The following is a 27,920-nucleotide window of genomic DNA, read 5'->3' as shown; positions in this document are numbered from 1 at the left end:
ACTCTACATACAGAGGTCACACACTCACTGGGGTTTTCTGTATGCTTGTGTACAAGGCTTTATCAAATCTTTAATAATGAGTGGAATTTGTGACAAATTCATATAGGTAGTTACTAAACAAGTTCACAATTCCCCCCTCCCAAAATAACCAGCCACTTAACAAATACAAACACATGGCCATGTCATCATACATTTTGTAATATCAAACAGTGTTTCATTGTGCCTTTGTCAGCAGGACATGAAGGAGGACAATGTTCAGGTAGAGAACATAGAGCTAGCAGACGCCGTGAAAGAGAACAATTGAACAAAGGGCAATGCAACTGCTTAACAGGAAATGAGAGCTGCTCTGTCGTAGTGAGAGCAAATATGAGGTGTGTGATCTCAAAGCCTATTGTTCTGATGAATGCTACAACGGCAGAAATGTCCTGGTTTAACTCAGGGGTTCTTTTTCTTTCTATTATTAAAATCACCTCAGTAGTAATATCCAAAGACAGATTTGGATTTTCTTTATATTCTTAAAGCTCAATTTAAGACAAGTTGTCAAGCTCTTTCTCAATGTAAAATATACATAATGTTTTATTGAAATTCAAGAAACATGTTTATGGACGATTTGTAAAAACAATTGTTTCCACAAATGTAATGCACAGGGGATCAAGCAGCAAAACAATTGAGTCTTGTCATTGTCATGTTTATAAAAATAATTCTATTAAAATCTCTCCTTTCAGTAAATATGTATGAATAGAGCAGTGTCACAGTTTGGTGGCTCTTTCGGGATCTTTGCTTTTCATTTCAAAGTCTGTGAATGTTGGGTTGTCAGCCACCGTGTTAAAGTCTGTTGCAGACTTTTCTGTGACTTCTGATACCTGTAATGGAGGGAGAACAAACTATTATTAACACGTGACAAAATATACACATCTGCATTTCATATATCCTTACTTTGTTACTTGTTATATAACAAAGGGGTTATTCTCCTACCTTTGATTTACCACAGCAGCTGAAGCTAAACAGGTCACTCGCCTTCACAAACAGTTCAGGGTTCTTTTCATCTTGCTTACATCCACCTAAACACAAATGGAAACATATTCCCATAACAGTTCTAATTGTAGATTTACATTATACTGTTCAATATTTCACCAACATAAGAATGTATGTGTATTTGGAGGTAATGGTAAAGGAGATGTCTCACCTGTGGCCATGCTCACCAGCAGACCAACCACCATCGTGGTGAGCGTACCCAGGAGACAGAAGTAGAGGTAGGACAGAGAGTACCAGGAGTCTGCCAGAGGCGGCCTCACACTGAAACACAGAGGACATCATTGCATTATGTCCTCATCCTATTCTGCACTCCTTACACCAACATGACACTTTTCTTCTGATGGCATACTGCATGAACCTCGGTTGCAACTATCGTTTATCCTTATTATTGATTATTCGTCTTTTAATAGATTTGTCCAACGTGCAGTCCAAATTCCTAACATATTTTAATAAACAATAATATAAAACAGAAACATCCGCAAATTATCCCTTTAAGAAACTGGAACATGTGAAAAGTTGCCATTTTTCAAATGCCCTGAGGAATTAATAGCTTGTTGAAATAGTTGATTTTCTTTCAATTGACGTATTAATAAAGCAAGTAACTGCTGCTCAAGTATATATATAAATCTAGACTGAGGTTCTTTGGATATAGTCTCTATCAATGTGCATTTTGTATTTCAGAAATTATTTTGAAAAGCATCAAAACCCTGTATAAAAATCCATTTCTGAAATGTAGTCCAGAAAAGTGGTGGGTTCAGCATATATTAAGTTTAAAGACATGTATTAATATAGTGATACAGCATTCAAGCATTCCCTCTCGTAGCATTCATCCTTGACAACAGCTAAATCATTTTATTTTTTATTTATATGTGTTTAGAGTTTTTACTTTTGGTAATAAACCGGCAAATTAAAGTCTTTGCGGGTCAGATATGAAGCTTGGAAACATTTCTATAATTTGTATACATTTGCAAAATGAAAATGCTAATGTTGCTTTGGCTCTGCTCATGTCATGTGAGTGGCAGCAGACGCCCCCTGAGTGTCATGAATAACTCACTGGGGCTGTGAGGTCAGAGTCACGGGACTGGTCCATGGAGCTGGGGTTGTGACGTTTTGACTCATTGTGCTGTTGCAGTCCACAGTGGAGACTGGGAGAGGGTTTGTCTTTTCAGCTGTGGAGGGGTAGATCTGGCTTCCAATCCCCACCCACAGAGTCAACACCAGGCCAATGATCATTCCCACGAGCGCGCCCTGCAAAGTAAACATGGTGCAGTCAAATACCTCCTGGATGCGTCACATTCAAAAAGAATGCTAGGGTAAAAGGAAATACTCACTATTGAATTTGATGTGCGGAATAGCATGCCTAATAGGTAAAGACCTAGAAGAGGCCCGCTGATCATGCCAAATATGGACAGAGCTGCCTGTGAAAAGAAAACGATCAGTAGGGTTGTAGTTCATGTTGTTCAGCTCTTGGTGGGGCAGTAGAGCAATACATGAGTGCATGGTGTGAGTGCATGGTGTTCACCTGCAAAATGCTTCCCATGACTGATGCAACTCCAGCCATCCCAATGCACACGGCACCAAAGAAAACACCTGGGAGGTTTTCAAATCAGCATTGTTAAGATCAAAGAAAGGATCTAAACACAGCTTTCAGAGACAAATGTTTTTTTATAATTTAGCGGTTTTTGGTCTCAATGTATTTTTGAATGTTGTCTTGTATTGTATCCGTTCTTGAAAAGTCATGAAAAGTATTGCATTTAGTTAATTATGTCAGTTTATAGGCGTTGATGTTATTTAAAAAATAATTCCACATATGATTGTGGGTGTCAGGAGACGTTACACATATAAATTACATTAGGAAGGAAACACATTGTCATATAAAGGACACGTGTCAGTTTGAGCTAAATTAATGTGTGGTTAATCCATTCATCACTAGTTTTTTTGTTTTTAATCATTAACACTTGGTTATGTAACCTGTATTAAATATATCCTATGGGTAACTAATAAAGGGTTTATCTTCCAAGTAATTAACTAATAAAGGGTTTATCTTCCAAGTAATTAACTAATAAAGGGTTTAACTTCAAAGTAATAATGGAAACCACAACTTTGATCCGAGTTCACCTACGTGTTTCAACCATTGCAGGTTTTTTTCAGCCAATTGAGGTATTAACCACTGTTTGTACATGGAGCTTTGCGAAATCTGCTTCTAGAAGCTTTTCTCCAATAATGGTTTCATTTATTTTATTACCACATTCCTGGTCATGTCGTAACTTGATCAGTGCAACTGGAACCAATTATATTTCTTTGGAAGAATAACATAAGATAATGGTTATCTCTGTAACTACTAGTATCTTATGAGCTTCAAGGAGTCACTGTAAGATCATTACTGTGGTATTTATGGTCAGAACTGACTGTATCTCTGTAGATAATGAGATATGTAAGGTTGTATAGCAAAACTGTCTTCATAAAGCATTTTCTTGGGAGTATAGTTTAGTCTTTATCACACTTTTTCTGATACTTGCTCATTTTTGTGCTGACGTGAAAGTATATTGAACTTACTGAGGCCCATGTTCATCCAGGAAACTTGCTTCTCTGTGAGGTTTTTGAACACTGGAAGAATAAAGTCCTCCACAGTGACAGCAACAAGAGCATTAATGCTTGAAGACACTGTGCTGAAAAATATACAACAGTTAGCTTTTAGCCTTTTAGAATAGAACAGGATGACTTATGCATTTAGATTGCCATTTAGATTACAGGTAGGATTAGTCTCAGATAGGATGCAGACGGTCGTTTCGTGCGTCATGCGTGCATAAAATGGCTAGAACCCAACAATGACTTTCTCATTCGTCAGAAAAACAATGACATGGAGTTAGGAAGAAACATAACCCAGGTACTGCCAGCTCATTTTGACTCATCATTGTATCTTATCTACAAGATCCTTTCCTTATTCCTTTTAAACTATAACAAATGTTCCATGTTTGTCTCAGGCCTCACCTAAGGGTACCACTGTATGCAGCAGCCACAAACAAGCCAGGGATTCCAGGGTACGCTGCCAGGATATCCATCACAAGGTACGGCAGCATCTGGTTTCCAAAGAAGAGCCATTTTACAGTTAACAATAATGCTCATGGTCATCATGCTGTGTGTCACACACAGCATGATGACCATGAGATGATGAGACTATAACAGCTGTGGTTACCTGGTCAGGTGTGCCTATGTCACCGTTTTCAAGTGGGTCACAGTTCTTGTAAATGGAGAACATGGTGAGGCCGGAAAACACAGCCAGACTCACAGTTAGCCACAGGCCCACCAGGTTCACATACAAAGACCTGGGATGTTAAAGAAGACACGTCAGTGCACAAACCTTTGCTCACATCTAACAACATACTTTTGGCATTGCAGGAACGCTCACATCTTGGCATGTCGCAAGGTTTTGCAGGAGATGTAGCGTTGCACCTGGGACTGGTTGATGGAGTAGACGGACACCCACATGACGCTGCCACCGACTACAATAGTCCAGAAAGTGTGTCGCTTCAGAGGGTCCGGGTCAAAGCTAAAAGTCAACAACATGTGTAAGGTTTGATTGTTTGGGGACATCAACAGCACAAACATCTGGTAAAGAAAGGTCTTTTAAATCAACACTGAGAACAAAGTTGAATTGAATGAAATGTATTATGTCAACAAATGACTGATAATTGTATTAGGTAAGTTAAAAGCAATAATATTAAGTTTGAATAAAAACAGTATATTGTTGCTTTCAGCTAACCCAATAGGCATAATACAGTCAACGTTTCTGTTTTTCCAGTGAATAAACATAAATGATTGATATTTAATCAACAGTTTCCAGAGAACCTTCCTTTCGTGTATACACAAGCAGTTAGTCACAGGAAACAATTACCGGAGTTAATCAAATAGTTTTTTCTGTCACTGCAGTCTAATTGATCTGATTATGGAAGCCCCGCCCATCTGACATCATAATCTGTTTAAAACAAACCAACAACAAATACTATCCTCCACAACTCTGCTGGTGTACTTACTCAAACGCATCTAGTCGGCCTCCTTTGCCAGCATCTTCCCAAATATTGGTCAGGCCTCCCTGCAGAACGGCTCCTCGAGCTATAACCGCCACAAACCCTGCCAGCATGATCACCATCTGCATTACGTCCGTCCAGATCACTGCTTTCAGACCGCCCTGAAACAAATCCAAGTTCCTGTCAGCTTATCATTTCCAAGTAATGTTGAAGATCTTTCCAATGTAGTGCTAGTTGATGCTTCATGCTGTGAATTTCAAATGTGTACAATTATAAATCAACTTTGACAACTTTAGTTTCACAAGCAGATCTGACAGTGTAATTAACCGCACACCTAAATAGGGGTGTACAATCTGTAAAAATAAGTTTAGTTTGAAACATTTTATTTATTTTTTGCACTTTTATTGTCGTTACATAGTACAGGTACTATGTAACGACATGGTTCCTCTGCATTTGACCCATCCTAGTGTTAGGAGCAGTGCGGGCTGCCATTATGAACGGCGCCCGGGTTGGTATGCAGATCATTTATTTATATACTATATGAAGTGCAGAATACTGACCAAAGTGCAGTAGACAATGCACACTGCTCCTGTGGCCACCAGCACTCCCCATAGATCCAGCCCTGTGACTGAGTAACCACAGAAAAACTCCTTTATGATTTCAGAACAAATGCATTGAGACATAACACCATGAGACATTTCAGTTAATCCGAGCCGCTCTCATAACCTCCTAAAAATGTTGTATTTAAAAGGAAAACACATACTCAGCTTTTTTAGTTTTAGGTTAAATCTGTGTTGAAGTTAAACATGAGACAGAGAAACCATCTGTCCTATCTATCAGTATTGAACAGTATAAACTCTGTTTTCAGGCCAAATCAAATCTAACACAGGTTACCTCTGGACGACTGAAGAACTCTTTATTCATAACTGCTGCAGCAGACTTACTTTGATTTAGTGCAAGAGCTGGGGCGTAGATGACCATGCCGGTGTACAGGATCTGAAAAAAAGTACTCCCATTAGCTGATTAGTTGGAAACACATCAAACGTGATTCATATTCATCTTGAAATTGGTATCAAGAATCCATTTTACATGAAGCAAAACAGGTGCTTTTCACCATGTTATATTTATCATGTTATTTTTGAATTATCTAAATACATAGCAACCATGAATATGTTTGAAAAGCATGTTTTACTTTACCGTCTGAGCAATGTACATTGTTGTCCCAATTAGACGAACGGGCCGGCTGAAGCGCAGCTCCAGGTACTAGAAATGGAAGGAAAACAGACAGTCACACTTCAGTAAACTGTTCATTTGATTTATATATCCATATTTACACAATATGCAAAGTGTTTTTTATTCACTCCAATGTCTGCCCAATTATGGGAGGAAATGCTTTTATGGCAGATTTTGTACAGCAATGGATAACAGTAAAACCCTTTAAACAAGCTACAGCCATGTTAACTTGTCAAAGTGCCCATCAATAAAGCATCAAATGCATGCTCCAATTATATAAGGTATTTGGTGCCAGCTTTTGTAATATTTTAATAATTTCCGTACCTCATAGGCACTGGTGATTGCCAGTCTGTAGAATAGTGGGACAAAGACCTCAGCGGTGATAACAGACATGATGGCATAGGAGAAGCCGAAGAGCCAGAAGGCAGCTCCAAAGCGGTAGGCCTCAGCCGGTGTGCCGATGACCGTGATGCCAGACATGAAGCTGGCAGTGAGCGACATGGCAACAGGCACAGCTGTCATTTGTCGTCCACCAAGCAAGAACTCAGAACTGCTGGTCTCCTTGCGGCTTCGGATGGCCTGGAAAAGGCCAATGCCGGCTGCAGCCAAAATAGTTCCCGCAAACACCACATAATCCCAAACGGAGAAAGTGGCCACTGGACCACCTGTACCAGTCATGGTTAGTTTAGCAGCTTTCACCAACACTTCTCTCTGAACTCTTGTTATGAATGCTTCTGAATTATTTGTTGTTTCTAACGTTGAAGGATCTTCCCTTTAATTTAGCCTGAAACTGTCTTAAACTCCAGTTGTACTCAAACCAAAACATAAGTAAGTCAGAGAAAGCAAGCTGTGTCAAATGTGAGACGGGTGTAAATAAACTGCACTCATCCTTAAAATGTCCTTTCAACAAAGAATAAAAAAATCCAGAGTTTGAGGCGTTAGTCCAACGCTGTTTTCCACTTTGTAATCCAACTATCAGAGTTGCTCGAGCTGATAGTAGAGGTATAAGACACTTTAACCACTCTTCATCCCCCGCAGGTGTTTTAGCCACTCTGACGTTTTCTGCAGACTATAAAGATTAGCTTACTTAGTTAATAATCCATCAAGGACACGATGGTACTCAAGTCAGCCTTCCAGTGATTGTAAAAGGTGGTGCTCGGTGGTTCTGGGGTTTGTGCTGAAGGCAGACAAGATATTCTCTATTGGAATGACAAAAAGAATGTACCAGAGAGACTTTAACTACCCTTGACAATCATTAAACAAAAATAAGTAAATCCATGCAGTTTTGGCTCAAGTGAACATACCGACTTATAGGACAAAAGATTAGATAACCCTACTCTGAATGTTTTACTCATGTTTATAACAAATTTGGACTGTGCCGTTTGTGAAAGTCTTGCATAAACTTTGCTGACTGGTGTGGATTTTTGGAACCACCAATGCATGAAGCATACATGCACATTGACAGAAGTGCTCAGACATTATCTAGTTCAAAAAGTGTGTTTTTATCTAGTTAATTTGTATCCAAATGAGGGACAGATTAGGTTTGTTTTGGAAAAACAAGTACAACTCTGGTTAAAATGTAAAAGTGCTTTAGAAAATATGCATCCTTCCAAGAATGTATGCTTTTAGGCACACTGTAAAACCCGATTAGTTCGGAGTACTCAAAACTTTTGTGGAAACTGATTACCACCAAAGTTTTAAGTAAACTAACTTAAGACTATAGAGTAAATCATTGATCAAAAATGATAAGTTACTTAAACTTAAAACTTTAATTATTATTTGTGTATTATTTAAATATACTGTACTTATAAACATTGTTTGACACATTTTTTTTTTTAAATGTCTCCATAATTAATTAGTTTGATGCAAAAGTACTTAATTGCATGAATATTGAAATCAACAAATATATTTCTAGATAACTCATTGACCAATATTTTTTTATTTATTTAAATACAAAATACTCAAAGAACTTCAACAACTTCTGTAGACTTTAGTTTTTTTTCTGCCTACACTAGTTGGCTCTTTGATTTCACTTGTTAGATCTATGGTCACACTAGTTTGGCACTCTGCTTTACTAGTTGAATACACAATTATACTAGTCACTCTTTTTCAGCAACTAGTGGCACTTTTGTCCGACTAGTTACCACATAAGCCTTACTAGTGACGCCACGAGCAGCACTAGTAGCACTAAAGTCCCAACTTGAGTTTTTGCAGTGCTGTTAACTTTTAGTGTTACTAGTACGGTCAGAGGGTCATTTGTTCATCAAAAAAGATTACAAGTTGGGACTTTGGTGCTACTCCTGGCATCACTAGTAAGGCTTATGTAGTAACTAGTCAGACAAAAGTGCCACTAGTGGCTGAAAAAGAGTGACTAGTATAATGTGTTATTCAACTAGTAAAGCAGAATGTCAAACTAGTGTGACCATATATCTAACAAGTGCAATCAAAGAGCCAGCTAGTGTAGGTAATTGCTGTCTGATATCAAGGATATGAAATAAATACTCAAACAGCGTGCCATAGGAGTTAAAGTGCAAACTTGAACAACTGTAGGCACAGGGTTTCAGTGGTTTACCACCATCAAGGACCATCAGCACTTTCAGTGCAAACATGAACAACTGAGGTAGATTTAGACATTCTACCCAATGTAAACATCATTCAACTGCTTTAAGCAACAAATTAAAGGTGGGGAAGGTAATTTTGGAGAAACCAGCTCGAGCGCGCTAGAATTTGAAAATACACAGCCGGAAACAATCTGCTACTTCCTTACAGAGCCCCTCCTCCAACACACACGAACGCGCACATGACCAATGAGGGCACGAGGTAAGTTTGTGCACAGATGGAAGGCTGACAGGCAGGTAGGCCATCCAGTTACTTTAGCCGGCCTCAGATGATTGGTCGTGCTTTTTACAGCACTACGGCTTCCACAGATGAGACTTCTTTATGGATTTTTTGTCAAAGCACTTCAGATATTCATTGCTATCGGGATGTTAAGAGCATTCCATGGAATATAACAACAAGTGTATCTCGAGCCGGTTTCTCAAACTTACCTTTAACTGTGTAAAACAAACATTGGCATGTGCAAAGTTTCAATCTGTAACACGGCCTACTTTTTCAGTAACAGGTCATTTTTTTAGATTGAGTATGCAGGGCTTCAGTGGTTTACCATCATCAAGGCCCATCAGCACTTTCTGTATGAAAGTGAAAGTGTTGATGAGTTTCTTGGGGTAGTCCAAATGTAACACGTACATCAAGCCAAACAACAATGCAAAGGAATCCGCCATCCTGGGGATATTGCTGATGACGAAATCACCTTCCACCAGAATAGCAGTACTTGCCGGACTGAGATCAACTTGAATTGGAGTGCTTGTGTGTCCTATCTTTCTTACAGTGCAGACGCTTTTCTGCTTGCTCTTGCCTCTGCTTACTTTTTATGCTGATTTCCTATTCTTATTTTCTGAAAACTTCGAGCAGCGGCTCCTGGACATTAACTTATCACTGGGACAGTTCATCTTCGTAAATAGACGGAGGGTTTCAGCCATATTTCAACATTTTTACGACGACGTCAGTCTTACAATAGCGTGGCCTAGCAACAGCTAAAGCCTGGTAGGCTACTGCTATTTAGCTAGTTGGTAGCAAAATGCCTCCGTTCTCTACAGATGACTTCCAGAAACTTATACAGAAGATGGCTGTGTTGGAAATGAAAATGCAACGGTTGGAAGTTAACGTGGAACTGAATGGACTATGTCGTGGGAATGACACGACTTTACCAGTGTTGCAAAATAATGGAGAAGGGTATGCTAACTCACAGCTAGTTAGCAGCTACAAGGATTCCAAGGAACAGGAGGGCTGTGTACCGGGTAATAAATCTACAAGTGGTAGTCCTCCCTGGAACTCTCTGGGTGCAAAGCCTAAGAGTAAATCATTTCCATAGGATTTGGGAGGACGGATAACAGGCAGAGCCCAGAGCTCCGAAATCTGTGATGCGACCGGCTGGCCTGCATTGTTATCACCCAGGAAGAGCGCCTCTTCAACCCCTATTCATACTAGGAAACAGCAGTGGACAGCTGCTAAAGGGAGAACTACAAACAATTCTCCTAAACCACCAAGTGTGCCAATCCAGAACAGATACGCTCCGCTGACCGAGAACCGGAGATCTGATGACCTGGATAACCTGTCCTCTTCACGCAGCAGGGTAAGGACCAATAGCTACTCCAAAAGTAAAAGGCTAGAGGGAAAGCTAACGACTGGGCCTGAAACTCTGATTGTGGGTGACTCTGTTGTAAGAGATGTAAAAGGTCTGTGTAATAAGAGCAACACCAAAGTACTCTGTTTTCCCAAGGATGTGGTCTCTGACTTGGCTGAGAAGATCCTGCATATTGGGGCTGAACATCCGACTGTGAAGAATGTGGTACTGCACATTGGAACAAATGATGTTGTGAAACAACAGTCAGAAGTGCTGAAAGAAGACTTTAAATGTTTGTTGGAAATTGCCAGCTCTCTAAATGAAGAGGTATTCATCAGTGGCCCACTACCGCCAGTCAAAAGAGGAGTGGAGAGATTCAGCAGATTGTTTGCACTGAACACCTGGCTTTCAACGGCCTGTACTGACCATTCTGTTCATTTTATTGACAATTTTAACTTTTTCTGGGATCGCAGACATCTTTTCAAGGCAAATGGAGTTTGCCTGAACAAGTCAGGAGTGAAATTGTTTATCTCTAACATATTCAACTGCCTGCGTTATCAATCTGTTCCCTCTGCCAAGGACAAGCGGCAAGAGGAATCAAAACAGGAGAAAGACACAACACATCACGCAGAAAACCCTGAAGAATTATCACTGCACCCGCCTGAGGAATGTTCTGATTATGGGAGACCTATGAGACAAATGGAGGAGTCTCCACTGCCCGTCACCCCCTCCCCCCCTGTCAACGCCTTTGAGGATACTCCGTTCACCCTTTCACCCTCGCCCACCCTCCTGGAGATCGATGAACACACAAAGGAGATACAGAGGGTTGGCACCGATTCCTTCCTGGAGTTCAAAGACCAAACAAAGGCGATACGCAGGGCTGGCACCATGTCCTTTACCCCCGCTCCTCAACGACGCCCACCAAAATCACCGCGGAGACGCGCACCATCTCCCCCGTCCTCATCACCGCGCCTACGTCAACCACCTCCCCCCCCTGGCAGCATGTCCTCTACCCCCGCACCATCTCGCCCGTCTCCATCACCGTGCCTACGTCGACCACCTCCCCTCCCTTCGAGGGGGCATCTGCAGTCTCCGAAGCCTGATAAGGATGTGTGTGTACAAAACACAACAAACTCTTACTGATATGTGATGGGTCCAGGCTCAAGGGCGTATGGCACTCTCAACTCTTTCCAGGACATGTCGGGGCCCTGCCTGCCAGTAGCTTTGACGATATCTGTGTTGATAGGTAATAGATTAAGAGCGGTGAATCATAGAAACAGGAAGCGCTCAAACGTTTGTGTGAGTGTATCTAATTTAGCAGTGATTCCATGTCAGCCACAGCTTGTTACAAAAAACATGACTGATAGTGTGTTTAACAAACTTAAACTAGCTTTATTAAATGTCAGGTCTTTGGCAGGAAAAACATTTTTAATCAATGATTTTATCACTGAGCACAATCTCGATTTATGTTTTTAACAGAAACTTGGATTGAACAAAATAACAGTGCAGCTGTTCTTATCGAATCAACCCCTCCCAACTTTAGTTTTATGAGTCAGGAAAGAATGCATAAGAAAGGGGGTGGAGTTGCTATTCTGTTCAATGATTCCCTTCAATGCAGGAAGACATCGTATGGAAACTTTGATTCTTTTGAATATGTGGCCCTTCAGCTGAAATGCTCCTCTCGAGCTCTGTTCCTAAATATTTATAGACCACCCAAATACTGTGCAAACTTTTTTGATGAATTTACTGAACTGCTGTCTATAGTGTGTATTGACTTTGACCGTCTAGTCATTGTTGGTGATTTTAACATCCATGTTGACAACCCCCAGGACAGAGGGGCTAAAGAACTATTTTGTGTTCTTGATAGCTATGGACTGACTCAGCATGTGACGGAGCCCACGCACAATAAGGGGCACACTCTGGACTTAATTATCTCAAAGGGTGTGAATATCTCTAAGGTTGTGGTGACTGATGTTGCACTCTCTGACCATTCCTGTGTTTTCTCTGAGAGCTCTATTTCTGTTCACAAACATGTTCAAAAAGAGGTAACCACAAAGCGATATTTAACTGAAAACACTAGGGAAATGTTTACTCAGAGTTTTTCTTCCACACTTGCCCCTGCCAACATCTCAGTAAATGAGCTAGTAGATCATTTTAATTAAAAAATTAAAAAATGTTATAGATGCCATTGCTCCAACTAAGGTAAAGGAAGTGTCTGGCAAGAAAATATCTCCATGGAGAAAGTATGGAAGCAAACAAGAGACAGAAGTATTTGAATTTTATTAGACACCGAATTTATAGCATTGAAAATAATTACTTTGAAAATCATGAATCTGAATTTGTTTTGCTCCGAATTTATCTATGTGAAATAAAAATGTAAAAATTCAAGTTAAAAAAATTCGAATGTTCAAATTCAGATCCTAAAAATTCAAGTGAAAAAAATTCGACGTCAAATATTTCGGTGTTTAAAATTCGATGTAAAAAAATTCGGTGTGTAAAATTCGACGTCAAAAATTGCGATGCAGCCTCATCCGGGCTACTCAGACAGGATAAGCAATCGAGCCCTAATGCAATCAAACCGACTTCTGGCCTATCAGAGCCAAGCGGCAAACCCCGGGACAGTGCGGTGAAGCCCAATGCTGCAAACTGTAGGCGATGGATGCAGATGGGAGCAATTCCCGTAGACCCTTTGTTAAAATGTCCAACTTAACATAAGAAAATGAACATGTTTCTAGCCTGGATCTACAAAAACATATTCTGTATATAGTTAGATTCCCCCTTCATGACAACGGGACTGCTGCTCCTAGCTCCGTTAGCTCCGTGATGCTACAGCGGCTCAGCTCATGAGGAGAACACTACTTGAACTCGGCCGTGTTTGTTGTGTTTGTTCCTGGTGGACTATTCGTCATGCAAATATAGGATCTATCTGCGGTTGAAACAGACCGTCCATGGATGCAGTTTCTTCGGTAAGTCAACCCTGCGTACTTTATGTTATGTTACTGGGGTTTTTATTAAGCTAACGTTAATGAATGTTTAGAGTTGGGTTAGCATTTGAGCAATCGTAGCTCCATCTGTGCTAACGATGCTATGCGTAGCATCCAAGAGTGTAAAACATTAAGTGGGATGCTACTGTATACCAAAAGGCTTCTGTGCGAGGTTGCTAAAATAAGGTCATCCTTGTACGTTAGATAGTTAGTTTGCTAGTTGGGTTACTGTATGCATTGTTATGGTTCGTTTAAATTCGCTATGCTCTACTATAGCATAAAATAGACTAGCTAACGTCAACGTATTGTTGAAGAGAGGCTTAGTGTATATTAAATCAACCTCACAATGAAATATGTGTACCTTTTTAAAATATGAACGTCACATTTCAAGATGGTCCAGAAATAACGCTCCCTTAGATATTGTAATATGGTTTGTTGAACTGGAGTTATTTATTGCAGCTAACCGCCTATCCGACGAACGACCCAAACATTGTTGTTTTTAATATTATTACCAATGCCTCTTTTAATTGTATTATCATCACACTTGAGAAACAGCCTCATCGTGGCTGTAGAACAGAACATGTAACTTAATTCCTGCATTTAAGGACGATGAATAGCGTAGTCAATGCTTTAGTGACAAGGAAATGATTTGTTTAAATATTATATATGACGTTATCTGTGACTTCAGTGGAAATGAAGCTTATCCATTGCATTGCATTTGTTCAATAGGTTTGTGTCTTACCCTTACGTGTGTGATACATATGAATATGGCATATGAAAACAAATTAATTTGACTGACTCATGAAAACCTCGTCCAAAGTAACAGTAAAATAAAAAGGACCTACACAATAATACTCAAATCAAACTGATACAGTATAAGGACTGTGATATCCAGCCATTTCTTAAGTATAACAATAAGATTATGACCTGTTTTTAAAAGAAGATAAAAAGTTGTTTGCATGGAAAGAAGTCTGTAACCCATGCATGTAACTTTACATCTGTTTGTTCAAAGTGTCCTCAAGGTGATCCAGACAGGCTGGACCAGAGGAGGAGAGACAGATCTGGAGTCCTAACAGCAGAGACCTTCAGCACGGATTCCAAGGTACACCTTTTTCATGCTTTACAAAGAATGCATAAAGTAATGACTCCAATACACTGATAGACATGCCATTAAACATGGCTGAATACTAGATCCCCTACACATCAGTGATGTTGAGTGGACTTTATTAGCAAAAGGTTACATTTACATTTTACCAAGCAACATCACGTGAGAGCTGCGACCCTTTGTCTTTCAGTGAGACAACCGGACAGAGCAAGCTTCTACAGTTGCACTAAGTTTTGATAACAGTTAAATATTATTTTAATAATACATTTATTTCAATGTTGATGAATTTAGAACGGTTGATTCATAATCTGATTATCTTTGCAGTACACTGTTGGATTTAAAAAACACATTCAAATAAAAAAATCATTATATTTATGAACAAACAAACACACCTCTTTCTTAAATAACACACTTGCTCTGCAATAATATGTTTTTTGATATTTCTGTTAGGAAAGGACACGCCTGAGAGACAGGACTGCTTCACCATGTTCTCTTTCTCTGAGGGTCCAGAAGAACATCCAAGAGGGAAAGGAGAAGCTGATGTGATGAGATTTAAGAGCAGTACAGGACATTCACTAAGAGACACTTGTATTGTAACACAAAGACCTGCACACTGACTAGTTTTCTAGTCTAACAGGAACTTCATTTGTGTTGTTTTGTGTTTTACGTTGCACCTCAGAGACAGTGTGATTATTGTCAGGCCTATAAAGTTTGGCAAAAAAAAAGTCAGCTGATCAAATGCATTTGCCTCACTTTATGAGCTTCACATCACTTTGTGCCGCCGAGTTTGGAACGTCATAAATAAATGGTGCCAATCTTCAGTCAGATGTGAATGTGTAATCTAACATTTTCAGTAAGAATAACGGACAAAAGGAGTGCAAATACAATTTATTGAAATGTGAACTAAAAGTTATCAAGCATGAACCATCACCATTTTTTTTTTTTAAATAAAAACGAAATAATATACATAAGTTACACTCAATGTTAATCTGTTAATTGACAGACTAGGCCTGTGCAGGTGGTAACAGCTATGCCCAGCATGGGCTAAGTTCTGTAGGTGGTGCAGGTCCTCCTCCATCAGGTCTGGTCCTCCTCCATCAGGTCTGCAGGGTCTTTCCCTGCGAGGAGGACTCCTCGCAGGGAAAGACCCTCAGCCCTCTCCGGCCAAAGCAACAGACAGGAAGTTCATAAAGCTGAGGTCTCCCCCAAAGTCTCTAATCATCCATCCTGTGAATATGAGAGGGGAACAAATAGTGTAATAGATGCTTTGGACAATAAGAAATATAAAGTTAACTGTTGAGTTGCTCAGTTTTTTAGATTGACAGGGTTTAATAACACAAACAAAAGGAGAGAAATAAAGATTGGTCTTTCAATAAATTGTGTTGATTTTGTCTTTTGAATTGTTTGTCTGAAGTCAAGTAGCTAGAACTGTTACTTGTAGTTTGAATGATACAGTCTGGTTATAATGTGTGGAGGAGGCATCACAGGTAAGAGTACCATTTGTTGTGTTCCATCCACAACAAATTGATGTGTGTGTATTTATTTATCTACTATTTCTTGAATCATTGCTGTCAGTCCAAAACAAGAGATTTTGTTTTGGTAACATTTAAAAAAAAAAAAAAAACATTATCTCTTTTCCACTACACTATCTTGAATACTTTAGTTTTTACGTCACTACATTTAACTAACAGCTTTAACATTGTAAAGGTGTTACTTTGGACTCTGGGTAATTATGACCGCATGTCCTACTCAGAGCCCTAGAGTCTCTCGGGCTCTGGTCCTACTATTTTGAGAGTTTGAACAAACCAGACCTTCATCTATTAATGTAGAAAATAGTTGGCACATTACACCATTATGAAAGTAATAATTAGTTAGCTCATTGTTCAAATGAGCTCCAACTACAACAGTTAAGTCAACTCGTGCATCGGTAATAACAATAAATCAAATGATATAATATAATAGTATAACTTGTGTCTACTTTAAATACTCTAACAACACTTTCCTAATTATACTAGCATACTTTTACTAAAGTAACATTAACATGTTTAAATGCAGGGCTTTTGTAAGAGAGTATTTCGTATAGTGTAGCATGGTCTACTTGACTTATCTAACCGAAGTGATCGTTACGTTACTTTGCAAACCGTCCCCCCCCCGTCCCGTCCCCCCACACACACACACACACACAAAAGGACACGGTAACGTTGTGATTCACTTCAATTAATGATAACTACGGAGCTTGCTAACAGCAAGGCACAAGGCTACTTCACTCATTTAGCTAATGTAAGATACAAATGCTGTCGAGCCCTCACTGCTTGTAAGATAAAGAGCACAAACTGACTACTTACCCGAGCGGCGAGCCCCGCTGTTCTCCGTCATTTTTCTCCCGGGTTGTTGTGATCACATGACTGACAAAGCCGTGCTCTGATAGGCCAAGTCAGTTTGATTGCATTAGGGCTCGATTGCTTATCCTGTCTGAGTAGCCCGGATGATGCTGCATCGCAATTTTGGACATCCAATTTTATACACCGAATTTTTTGACATCGAATTTTTTGACGTCGAATTTTTGGGATCTGAATTTGAACATTCGAATTTTTTTCACTTGAATTTTTACATTTTTATTTCACATAGATAAATTCGGAGCAAAAACATTCAGATACATGATTTTCAAAGTAATTATTTTCAATGCTATAAATTCGGTGTCTAATAAAATTCAAATACTTCTGTCTCTTGTTTGCTTCCATAAGAAAGGCCATGACCGTGAAAACAGAAAAAAGAGAATGTCGAAAAGCTGAACGCAGGTGGCGAAAAACAAATCTCCAGGTTCACTTTGAAATCTATAAAGAGAGACTTGGCCTTTATAATTTGGAATTGAAAAACGCACGACAATCGTTCTTCTCTGACATCATTACCAAAAACAAAAACAACGCACGTGCCTTGTTTGCTACCGTCGACAGACTAACTAACCCCCCAGTGTCAGTAGCCTCTGAATTTCTATCCACCAGGGCGTGCAATGATTTTGCCTTTTTCACTGACAAAATTCAGAAAATCAGACAAGCAGTCAGTGCCTCTGCATCAGGAACAGCAAATGTGTTGTCTCTGTGTCCACTTAACATCAATTCAAACACCATGACACAATTCCATCAGATTAATGATAACAACCTAGAGGACATTATTCAACTTCTGAAATCCTCCTCCTGCTGCCTTGATATTATTCCAACAGGATTTTTCAAAGATGTTTTTCCTTGCATGGCCTCAGATCTACTTCATATAGTAAACAAATCTCTTCACTCAGGTATTTTTCCACAGGCCCTGAAAACTGCAGTCATTAAACCGCTCTTAAAAAAGAATAATCTAGATGCTTCAGTAATGAACAATTACAGGCCCATATCAAACCTCCCATTTCTAGGTAAAATCATTGAAAAAGTTGTTTTTCAACAGTTGAGTAATTTCTTGCATTTAAATAGCTGTTTGGATGTGTTCCAGTCAGGCTTTCGTCCAAACCACAGCACTGAGACTGCTCTTGTAAAGGTCTTCAATGACATCCACTTAAACACAGACAGTGGCAGAACTTCAGTGTTAGTATTATTAGATCTCAGTGCTGCGTTTGACACTGTTGACCACAGCATATTACTAGACCGACTGGAAAACTGGGTGGGACTTTCGGAAACAGTTCTGAATTGGTTTGAATCCTACTTAAATGACAGAAACAACTTTGTTTCTATAGGTAAATACACATCTGAGTTGACAAATATGACATGTGGGGTTCCTCAAGGCTCCATCTTGGGGCCTCTTCTCTTTATCTACATGCTACCACTGGCTCAGATAATGAAGAACAACAAAATAAGTTACCATAGCTATGCAGATGACACACACATTTACGTAACAATTTCACCAGGAGACTATGCTCCAATTCAAACACTGAGTAAGTGCATTGAACAAATCAATGACTGGATGTGTCAGAACTTTCTCCAATTAAACAAAGATAAAACTGAGGTAATGGTTTTTGGAGCCAAGTCAGAACGTATAAAAGTTAGCGCTGAGCTTCAGTGTGCAATGTTCAAAACAACAGATAAAGCCAGAAATCTAGGTGTAGTCATGGACTCTGACCTGAGTTTCAACAGTCACATTAAAACAGTTACTAAATCAGCCTACTATCACCTAAAGAATATATCTAGGATTAAAAGACTAATGTCACAGCAGGATTTGGAAAAACTTGTCCATGCTTTTATCTTCAGTAGACTGGACTACTGTAATGGTGTCTTCACAGGTCTCACTAACAAATCTATTAGAAAGCTGCAGCTGATTCAGAACGCCGCTGCTCGAGTCCTCACTAACACTAAGAAAGTGGATCACATCACTCCTGTTCTGAAGTCTTTACACTGGCTTCCTGTGTGTCAAAGAATAGATTTCAAAATACTGCTGCTGGTTTATAAAGCACTGAATGGTTTAGGCCCAAAATACATTTCTGACCTCCTGCTAAATTATGAACCATCCAGATCTCTCAGGTCTTCAGGGACTGGTCAGCTTTCTGTCCCCAGAGTCAGAACTAAACATGGAGAAGCAGCGTTCAGTTATTATGCTCCAAATATCTGGAACAAACTCCCAGAAACCTGCAGGTCCGCTGCAACTCTGACTACTTTTAAATCCAGGCTGAAGACTTTTCTTTTTGTCGCTGCTTTTAATTGAACTATTCATATCTTAGACTGCACTGTAACTTTTATCCATGTACTTTTTTTTTTTTCTTTTAATGTTTAATTGCACTGTAACTTTTATCCATGTATTTTTTCTTTTAATGTTTATTTTATTAGCTTTTCTTTTTAATGACTGATTTTAAATGCCATTTTCTTAATCTCTTTCATTTTTTGTAAAGCACTTTGAATTGCCTTGTGTTGAAAAGTGCTATATAAATAAACCTGCCTTGCCTTGCCTGCCTTGCCTCTCGGCGACCATGCTGACAATAGCAACCGGTGTGTTGGTGATGTCTGGCCGGTCCACCTCCTCTGCCTGGAAATGCATAGAGTCCAACTGTAAGGTTGACTTGAAGTAACTAAACAATCTCATTCACATATTCCTCAACAGGTAAGTATATAGGAAGGTATTTAAAAAATGTGTTTAGGTGAACCTTTCTTTTATATATCTGAACATATTTTTGATTGCTCCCGTCTGTTTGTTTTTTTAACTGAAAGGGTAAAATAGCGAAACAGTTTCTTACAAGCACACATTCTGACCTCACTAGCAGTACTTTGAGTGCACTAAATACTTACGCTCCAAGACTTGAAGAACTGTGGGTCCTCCTCACGCAGGTATAATGGGAGGGCTCGAAGGGCTGCATTGCGTTTCATGTGGACATCCTGTACTTCCTGGAAAGACAAGCAAAAACTAGCATAATTAAAAAGCAATGGCTTTTTAAATTAATATATACATTTTTATTTTTGATTGTTGTCAAATTCAATTAATAATTTTAAATATTTCCCCCCCCCCCTATTTGTTATTGTTATATTTGTGACACTCTTCTGAAAAATACAATCCAGTATCTTTTACAATATCTGTTTATTATTTGTGCATTTTAATGAATGTGGTTATGTGTAAAAGTAAATAAGCATTGATACTATGGTGTGTTCCAATCAAGTAATTTAGCCTCGGCTGTCATTGGAAAAACTTGATTTGGACCAAACTTCTATTCGGTGAAGCTCGGCACAAACCTACAGGAACACACAAATGTATAAAGATCATTAATGTATATGCAACTGTAAAATTATTAGTGATGCAACCTGTTTAGTTGTTTCCGTAAAAATATATTGCAACATGATCATATTCAAAGTATTCATTTAATTTGTATTATTATTTATATTATAAAAATAAATATTGTTTTATAATTAACGTTGAACAACAACACTGTTCCATTGTGTGCAAAGTAGGCAGTTTTTGCAAGCAAAATTGGAAAACGGTGTGCAGACTATGAGAAAGATGTGAGAAGGGGCAGAAAAGAGACAGATTAAAACGTCTGAGAGCGTCTGTGTTTTACCTGTGATTCCATCCGGAGGGCCATTTCTCTAAAAAGTCCCCGACCGAGGGATTTTCCTGAACGATCTCCTGGCGACGAAGGGCAAAAGTCGTCTGCATGAGCTTTTCTATCAAGATGAGGTTCTTCTCACTTTTCTCAACTTCCTGCAATGATAAATGATTGAAAAGTAAAAAATGAAAGAGTCATAGACAAATGGCAAAGGGTTAACTATTGAGTACTGGCTATGCTTCAAACGATAGTGCCTAAATAACTGAGCCCGGGTGTCTGACGAGACAGAACACACTTTGCACTTCCATGCCATTGAACCATTTCAACCATGCAACTTCAACAAAGCATGATGATCGGATCTGTAGAAAGGCCAGTTCTGTTCAAGTTACCTTCATGCCCGGCGCCGTGGGAGGGCCAGGGAGGGCCAGGCCCTCCCATTTTACATTCCTGCCCTCCCCCAATAAACACGTTTTTTTATTATTTATAAAAATTAAAAAATATATATATTTCATTTTTTTAATTATAAATAAACTGTGAACTTTTATGCTACGATGTATGTGATGTCAGAACAACAACAACAAATCGCAGGCTAAGTCAAATAAATGCATGTGTCTGTTGTGATTTGTGATTCGTCCCCATTTAGACCAATCACAGCGTCACACTCTGCCTCCTATTCTGGATTTGTTTATTGTGCATTCTGTAGACTCCCATTTCTGTTTGAATTACAAAATGGACATAAAAAATTGGCTTAAAAGGTCTAAGGATTTATTAAAACGAAATAGCGATGAAAGAACTGCAGCCGATGGTGCTGCTGGCGACCCTGCACCTGCCGTTGCAGCAGCACGCCTTAATATCACAAGCTTGACCTCGGCAAACCCCGGGACTGAGTTAGTGATGATCTTGGGGTTAATAAACCCAAGCAGGTGAAGCTGGATCGTTATCCAGGGAGATTGTTTTCAGGAAAGAAGCGCACTTTTGCCGCTGCATGGTACTACAACAGACCATGGCTTGAATATTCGTTAAAAGCAGACGCAGCCTTTTGTTTCCGCTGTAGACAGTTTAAAGTCAATACGTCTTCATCTGATGCGGCTTTTACTGTCAAAGGTTTTTGCGACTGGAAACACGCATTACAGACTGATAAAGGACTGCTAAGACATGCCGCATCAAAAGAACACATTTCATGTGAGTGAGAGAGAGAGAGAGAGAGAGAGAGAGAGAGAGAGAGAGAGAGAGAGAGAGAGAGAGAGAGAGAGAGAGAGAGAGAGAGAGAGAGAGAGAGAGAGAGAGAGAGAGAGAGAGAGAGAGACGCGAGGAAACAAATAAGGACATTAGAACTTTGGTGCAGATCAGCTGGCACGTAACCGTTATTACGTGTCAGCTGTCGTTGATATTATAGCTTTTTTAGCTGTCAACCAACTCCCTCTCAGAGGTGACTCGATTCACTCCACAGCATGTCCGAGTGCAATGCATAGGAACATAAACAGGGGTGCACATAACTTTTTTGCCCTGGTTCTCAAAGGAGCACCTGGAGATGTTGCTTGGTGCTCATCCTTAAAATGAAATAAACCGTAACTTTGAGGGGGTCTTGACTTTATTTGCCAGACACACGGCACTGAACACACAGAGGTGAACACAGAACACACATGCAGAGGTGAACACAAGACAACATTAGCATGACCAGTAATCCTACAAGCTGTCATCACTACCCTCCTGACTGTTCTCCTCACTGTCTTCCTCTCTGTCAGACATGGTAGCTGATGATGTAGGCCTACTACTTTCTCTCTGGTTGAGTCTGTGATTAGCTGCTTGCAAGGTATGCCATTGAGCGCTTGAATGGAGTACTGAAGAGGCGTTTTGCATGCCTCAACTATCTGAGTGGAACCCCAAGGAGCATGCCAAATAACACTGGCTTGTATTGTGCTACACAATATCGCCGTCCATCGCAGAGTCCCCCTCTCTGACATCGATGATCCCCCAGAGCCCCTCGCACCTGCTGATGATCTAGGCCCACCTATGGATTTCTCTCTAAATGAGAGACTGAGTGGTGGTGCAAGGCGAGATGCTATTGTCTGCAATTACTTTTGAAAGGTGATGACAGATGATGGACTTTTTTTTGTTGAAGATATTTTTTATTTAATCTAAATTACATTTGTGATTGACAATCTTTGTTGTGATACTTTCATGAGCATAAACATTTATGTCATCAACATTTGGTTGAAAACAAAATAGGCCCTCACAAACGTGAGCAAAAAATGGAAAAATAAAATGTATTTCCCATGAAGGCTAAAAATGGTGTATTATTTCAGTTAACAAACTTTGCCATCTAATTTAAATTGAAACATATTTTAAAATAAATTGTACAGTACATTTTGCTCTGGTAATCCACTGGAAATCCACCCCTCTGGTGGGATCAGGATAATCCAGTTGTTTGGGATCAAATTGATCCCAATCCTGTGTTGTCGGTTTGAACTACCCGTTTTGAAGATTTGATCCAGATTAAAGATTGGATTGGATTTCCTGATCTGATCGGATATCAAAGTGATCCTAATCCTGTTTTTTGGTTTTGAACTCCCCAAAAGATAAATCTGATCTGATCAGATAGGGATTCAAAGTTTTGAACTCTTGGGCCCAGGTGGTATATCCTTACAATATTATAACAAGAAAAACAATTTTAACGACTTATTTTGGTACTTACAAGTTAAACCATGTGTGGAATCCCTTCGCTTGCAAGAGCCGCCATGTTGGATGGATTTTTCTCGATTCGTCGCAACGTCATGACGTAATGACGTCAGACGCTGCGTGACTGTTCACTCAGAAGTTTTAATTCAAATTTGAATATTCACTCATAAACTATGATTCACATAAAATTAAACAGTACTTTTCGTTAAAAGAACGTATAAGTTTATTGTTCGGTTGACTTGATATTTGGTTTTGATTGCAGTACCCATAATACTTATGAGTTAGTAGTACTATTGGGGTTTACAGTGCATTTTGTGACATCTAGTGGACACTGAACAAGCCCAGGATCTTCAGTTCATTTAGAATCAATTGCGTCACTTTGCTTTGACGCATAAACTTTGATCATTCAAATAATTATTAATTCATGTCACTCAACTAATGGACTAAACACTAAGTCCATTAGTTCGTCACAGATAGAAGATAACTGCTACCTTGGATACGAAAAAGTTTGCATAAATACTGTTCATGAGGGATTCACCGCATCATCAGGTCCTGCATCTCTGGAGCAGGTGACTCTCACATGCAAAAAGGAGCAAATCATAATGAAGATACTACGCTCTATGTCCTTGCTGATCTCTGGTTGACAATGTGTGTCTTTATATTTCCTTTCCATGCAGATCCCAAGTTTATTTGGGAATTAAATCCCTTTGCTTGACATGGAGAGTGCAGTGTTCACCAGCTGGCTCCTTTTCCTGATGTTCAGCCCAGCTGTTCCCATGTGCTTACCCACAGACTTCACCCTGTATGTGGAACGGCCAGAGTGTGGCTACTGTGTGGCGATCAACACAACCATCTGCATGGGATTCTGCTACTCAAAGGTATGTCTGACATAGATTCTCATTCATTTCTTCAGCTGGAAAAATAAAGATTGTCATATTGGAAAGTGATTGATGTAAAGGTGTCAAGGAACAGTCAAATAAAAAACAAACAGATTTAAATAGGTGATCTTTTAGAAAGACTGTAACATTTAACCAACAAACTTGTTGCATTATTTATTTACCTAGAAAAGTGTACATTAATCAACAATTCAGTTTCAACCTCAATGTAAATATGTCTGTTGGCTATTGTTCAAGGGGCCTAAGGGGGCCTTGACCTCAACCCTGACAAAGAGACAGAGCCACGGCTGGATTTATCCAATTTTAAGATAAAAATCTACAAAAAGTTGTTTGTTTTCAAGGATTTGAAATGTATAATGAGTTGATGATGTGTTTGTGTACTGTATGTTGAGCAGGACAGTAACCTGAAGCACCCACTCCGCACACGCTTCCTGATCCAGCGAGGCTGTACCTATGACAAGGTGGAATACCGTGCGGCCGTACTGCCCGGCTGCCCCGTGGACTCCAACCCTGTCTTCACCTACCCTGTGGCCCTCAGCTGCCACTGTGGGGCCTGCAGAACGGACAGCAATGAGTGCATACAGAGGTCCGGCCCTGACAGAGCTCGCTGTACCAAACCAGTGAGAAGTCTCTACCCGTACCCTGGCCAGAGAAACTACATGATCCCTTTCTGATTCTCCTGGTATCAGCTTATCTCTTTTTACTGTTAAAACGACCCAGCAGCTGCATAAGTCATGAATGTTTTTAGATGAAACAAACACCATCCTTTAGTTGGTGATGGATATAGAGTTATCTATACTGTCTGTTCTGGTACCTATTGTTCCTATTGTTGTTTTGACTGTTTATTGTGTCTTTGTTGCCAAGCGTGCCTGTGCTGCAGCCCTGCTACTCACTTTACAATGCGGGGTTGATCCTGGCACGCATTTTAGTCAGTGTCATTATTTATCCTCCTGTACCCTTGTGTGTGTGTGTGTGTGTGTGTGTGTGTGTGTGTGTGTGTGTGTGTGTGTGTGTGTGTGTGTGTGTGTGTGTGTGTGTGTGTGTGTGTGTGTGTGTGTGTGTGTGACTCCCAGACATATTATGTTTACTCTGAGAGGGATACTCTGAATTCAACTCAATTAAAGCTGACGTCTCAAAATAGCTCTCTGACTAAGCTGTGTTTGACTTAATCACATCCTGTACATAGCCCTACAGTAGCTTCCACATCACAATCACAAGGCCATGACGCTCCACAATGTCACCTCAGGATATATTTGCCACATCCGTCATTCTGAAGGCGCATGATCGTTAACTCACCTCTTCTTACCAAATGGATTATCAGTGAGCATGTTGGTCCACAAAGATAAGGCAGAATAATTACCCATCTCCAAAATGACGGTATGACAATTGTCTTTACCAATTTGTTGAGTAGATATGTCTATAACAGTACAGCATCAATGTGTTGTTTCCCGTTGTCACCGTGAATTCTGGAGGGAGACAGCTGGAGCTTATTAATAGCACAGCAGTTCAAAGTTGAAACTGACTATGAAGTCCATCGTGTGGAACTCTGTTACATTGCTCTTTCCTCACCTTAGGTTATATTCATCTCACTTCTATATTTACAACATTCCTCCGTCAGTGTACATTTAATTTGCTTATTTAAGTGTCTCTTTGTTTGTCTTTGTTATCTTGTAAGGCTCAGATTCTAACTGTACGTATCAGAGCATTATAAGTGTTATTCATGGTGTTGCAGCTCAATAGCAGCTTTTCAGATATTGAGATATTTAATAAAATATCAAATTTAACAGGAAGCTGGTGAACTGAAGGACAAAACAAAAGATGTTAAATGAATGGCAGAAAGTTAATTTCTGTTTCACTTTCATCAGTGAACAATAGTTAAGCTTTGACTCTGTGCCACTTATCCCTGACACATATCATAAAGTTAGAAACCTTGTATTTTTTGGGCACGAGCTAAGTGTGGGAAATTATTAATGTAAACCGGTTTTTAATGCTGAACCCTATAGCCCATAACCTTGAGGAAGCTTCTTCAACTTCTCACAGACCGGCACTGTTTACACTCTGCTGTCAAATTGAACATTCCTGGATTTATGGTCCATTGTTTATGTCTTTGTTTTTCAGTTTCAATATTGCTACTTATCCTGTAACCAACATAACAACAACAAATGGTTTCCTGAGTTCAATGAATCTATATGATCTAGCCTGACTTTACTCATAAACCCACCTCACTAGAGGGTTAATTATGCTGTATACCTTATACAAAAAGTTGACCAGACATAACTCTACAATCATCAGACTGGAAAAAGCAGTGGATGAATTGGAATTTGCTTCCATCAGCAATCCAGGAAAACAGCCATGTGACGCACATACCAACCACTCTTTCATTGAGACAAACCACACAGTTTTGTTTGTGTTGTGTTTATTCAACTAAAACAAATGTGACCTTTTTTTCAGTCTAGACTGAAATATCTCAATGGCTATTGAATGGATTAAGATGTTTTTAGTACTCACATTCATGTTCCCTTCAAGATGAACTGTAACAAATATTATAACACCTTATCGTTTCTACTATAGCGCCTATATCTAGTCAGAATTTCCACTTCTGCAATACTTTAATTGATGACATAATCACTGCTAATAGGTAAATGATTGCATGCTAACATGCTAAACTGTGAGCATTTAGCTCCTTAAATCACTGTGCGTAAGTACACCTTAACAAAGCTATAGCATAGCATACAATTATAGATGTTTACTGTGCCTTCGTACTGTGACACATTTACATAACTGATGGCTTTTATCATAAGACACACACACATGCACACACACACACACACACACACACACACACACACACACACACACACACACACACACACACACACACACACACACACACACACACACACACACACATAGGGGCGCCGCAAGGGGGTGAAAAGTTAGGACGATTCCTAGGGCCCGTGACTGACAGGGGCCCAAACAATTTTAGAATATTAAGAAAAATATGTTTAAGTAACCAATTGTGATATCTTTTCATGGGGCCCAAAATCCCTAGCGGCGCCCCTGCACACACGAATATGGAGGGATACTCTTGAGGACAAAAGTAATGGTAATGCAACTTTTATTGTCACATTTAATAGTTTAAGCATTGTTTTTGATAAAAATAAAAGACAAAAAAACAGTGCGCGTTCATGTTCTTCAGTAGCAATCTTGTTAGATATTTGTTATTGAACTTAATATAATGTTGTCCCATGCAGCTTATATTAGGACCCTGAACTTCCTAAAAAAAAGGTCCAAAACTATTAAAAGAAACACTATGTAAATGACACGTGTAAGAAAGCTGTCAATGAAAAAAACCCGACCTTCGGGGGTAGCACACACTGATGCAACACTTCTATCAGTCATGCCTTGGTCTTCTTTGCCTTGCACACTAACCTCTTCGAGAAACCAGTTTACATTTCAACAAGAGCCCTCTTGCCTTCAGCATATTTACCTTGTAATTTTTCTATGACACATACCAGTTTGTGGGTGCGGTGCATTTGGGTAATCTGCCATTTAAACCTATAGAATTTACTAGATGCTCATGCAACAAAACCCCTTTGAGTAATTCAATAGACATTAGTTTCTGGTTTAACCTTAGCAACAGATGGACATTGTTTCATTTAATATTCATCAATATTAAAAAATTTAAAACTTTTAAGGTGAAGCCATTGGCTGTGCTTCTCTTTTTTTGCAAAACCTTCTTGTTATGATGAACAGATCGGATC

General features: G+C 39.5%; 2 protein-coding genes across 3 annotated transcripts; one reads left to right on the top strand and one right to left on the bottom strand.

Annotated features, from left to right (window-relative positions):
- Positions 1-546: 546 nt before the first annotated feature.
- Positions 547-23,345, bottom strand: slc5a8l (solute carrier family 5 member 8, like). 2 transcript variants are annotated; one of them, XM_034205767.1, is made up of 17 exons: positions 23,277-23,345; positions 20,594-20,736; positions 19,833-19,928; positions 6,261-6,326; positions 6,008-6,059; positions 5,624-5,691; positions 5,070-5,224; positions 4,445-4,585; positions 4,232-4,361; positions 4,027-4,115; positions 3,592-3,704; positions 2,558-2,625; positions 2,367-2,453; positions 2,090-2,283; positions 1,187-1,296; positions 976-1,061; positions 547-863 (listed from the first exon to the last, which is right to left on the bottom strand). In XM_034205767.1, the coding sequence occupies exons 2-17, from the start codon at positions 20,615-20,617 to the stop codon at positions 750-752; spliced, it is 1,593 nt and encodes a 530-aa protein (XP_034061658.1). In that variant the 5' UTR covers positions 20,618-20,736; positions 23,277-23,345; the 3' UTR covers positions 547-749. The 2 variants fall into 2 exon arrangements, with proteins under 2 accessions (XP_034061658.1, XP_034061657.1); XM_034205766.1 differs by lacking the exons at positions 19,833-19,928; positions 20,594-20,736; positions 23,277-23,345 and adding an exon at positions 6,621-6,974.
- A 622-nt stretch (positions 23,346-23,967) lies between these two features.
- Positions 23,968-24,830, top strand: tshba (thyroid stimulating hormone subunit beta a). The gene is made up of 2 exons (XM_034205789.1): positions 23,968-24,138; positions 24,552-24,830. Exons 1-2 carry the CDS (start codon positions 23,977-23,979, stop codon positions 24,828-24,830), a joined length of 441 nt encoding a protein of 146 aa, XP_034061680.1. The 5' UTR covers positions 23,968-23,976.
- The last annotated feature ends 3,090 nt before the right edge of the window (positions 24,831-27,920 follow it).

The sequence above is a fragment of the Gymnodraco acuticeps genome, unplaced genomic scaffold (genome assembly GCF_902827175.1).
Source record: "Gymnodraco acuticeps unplaced genomic scaffold, fGymAcu1.1, whole genome shotgun sequence".
Taxonomy (NCBI): Eukaryota; Metazoa; Chordata; class Actinopteri; order Perciformes; family Bathydraconidae; genus Gymnodraco; species Gymnodraco acuticeps.
This window is presented reverse-complemented; position numbering and strand designations above follow the sequence as displayed.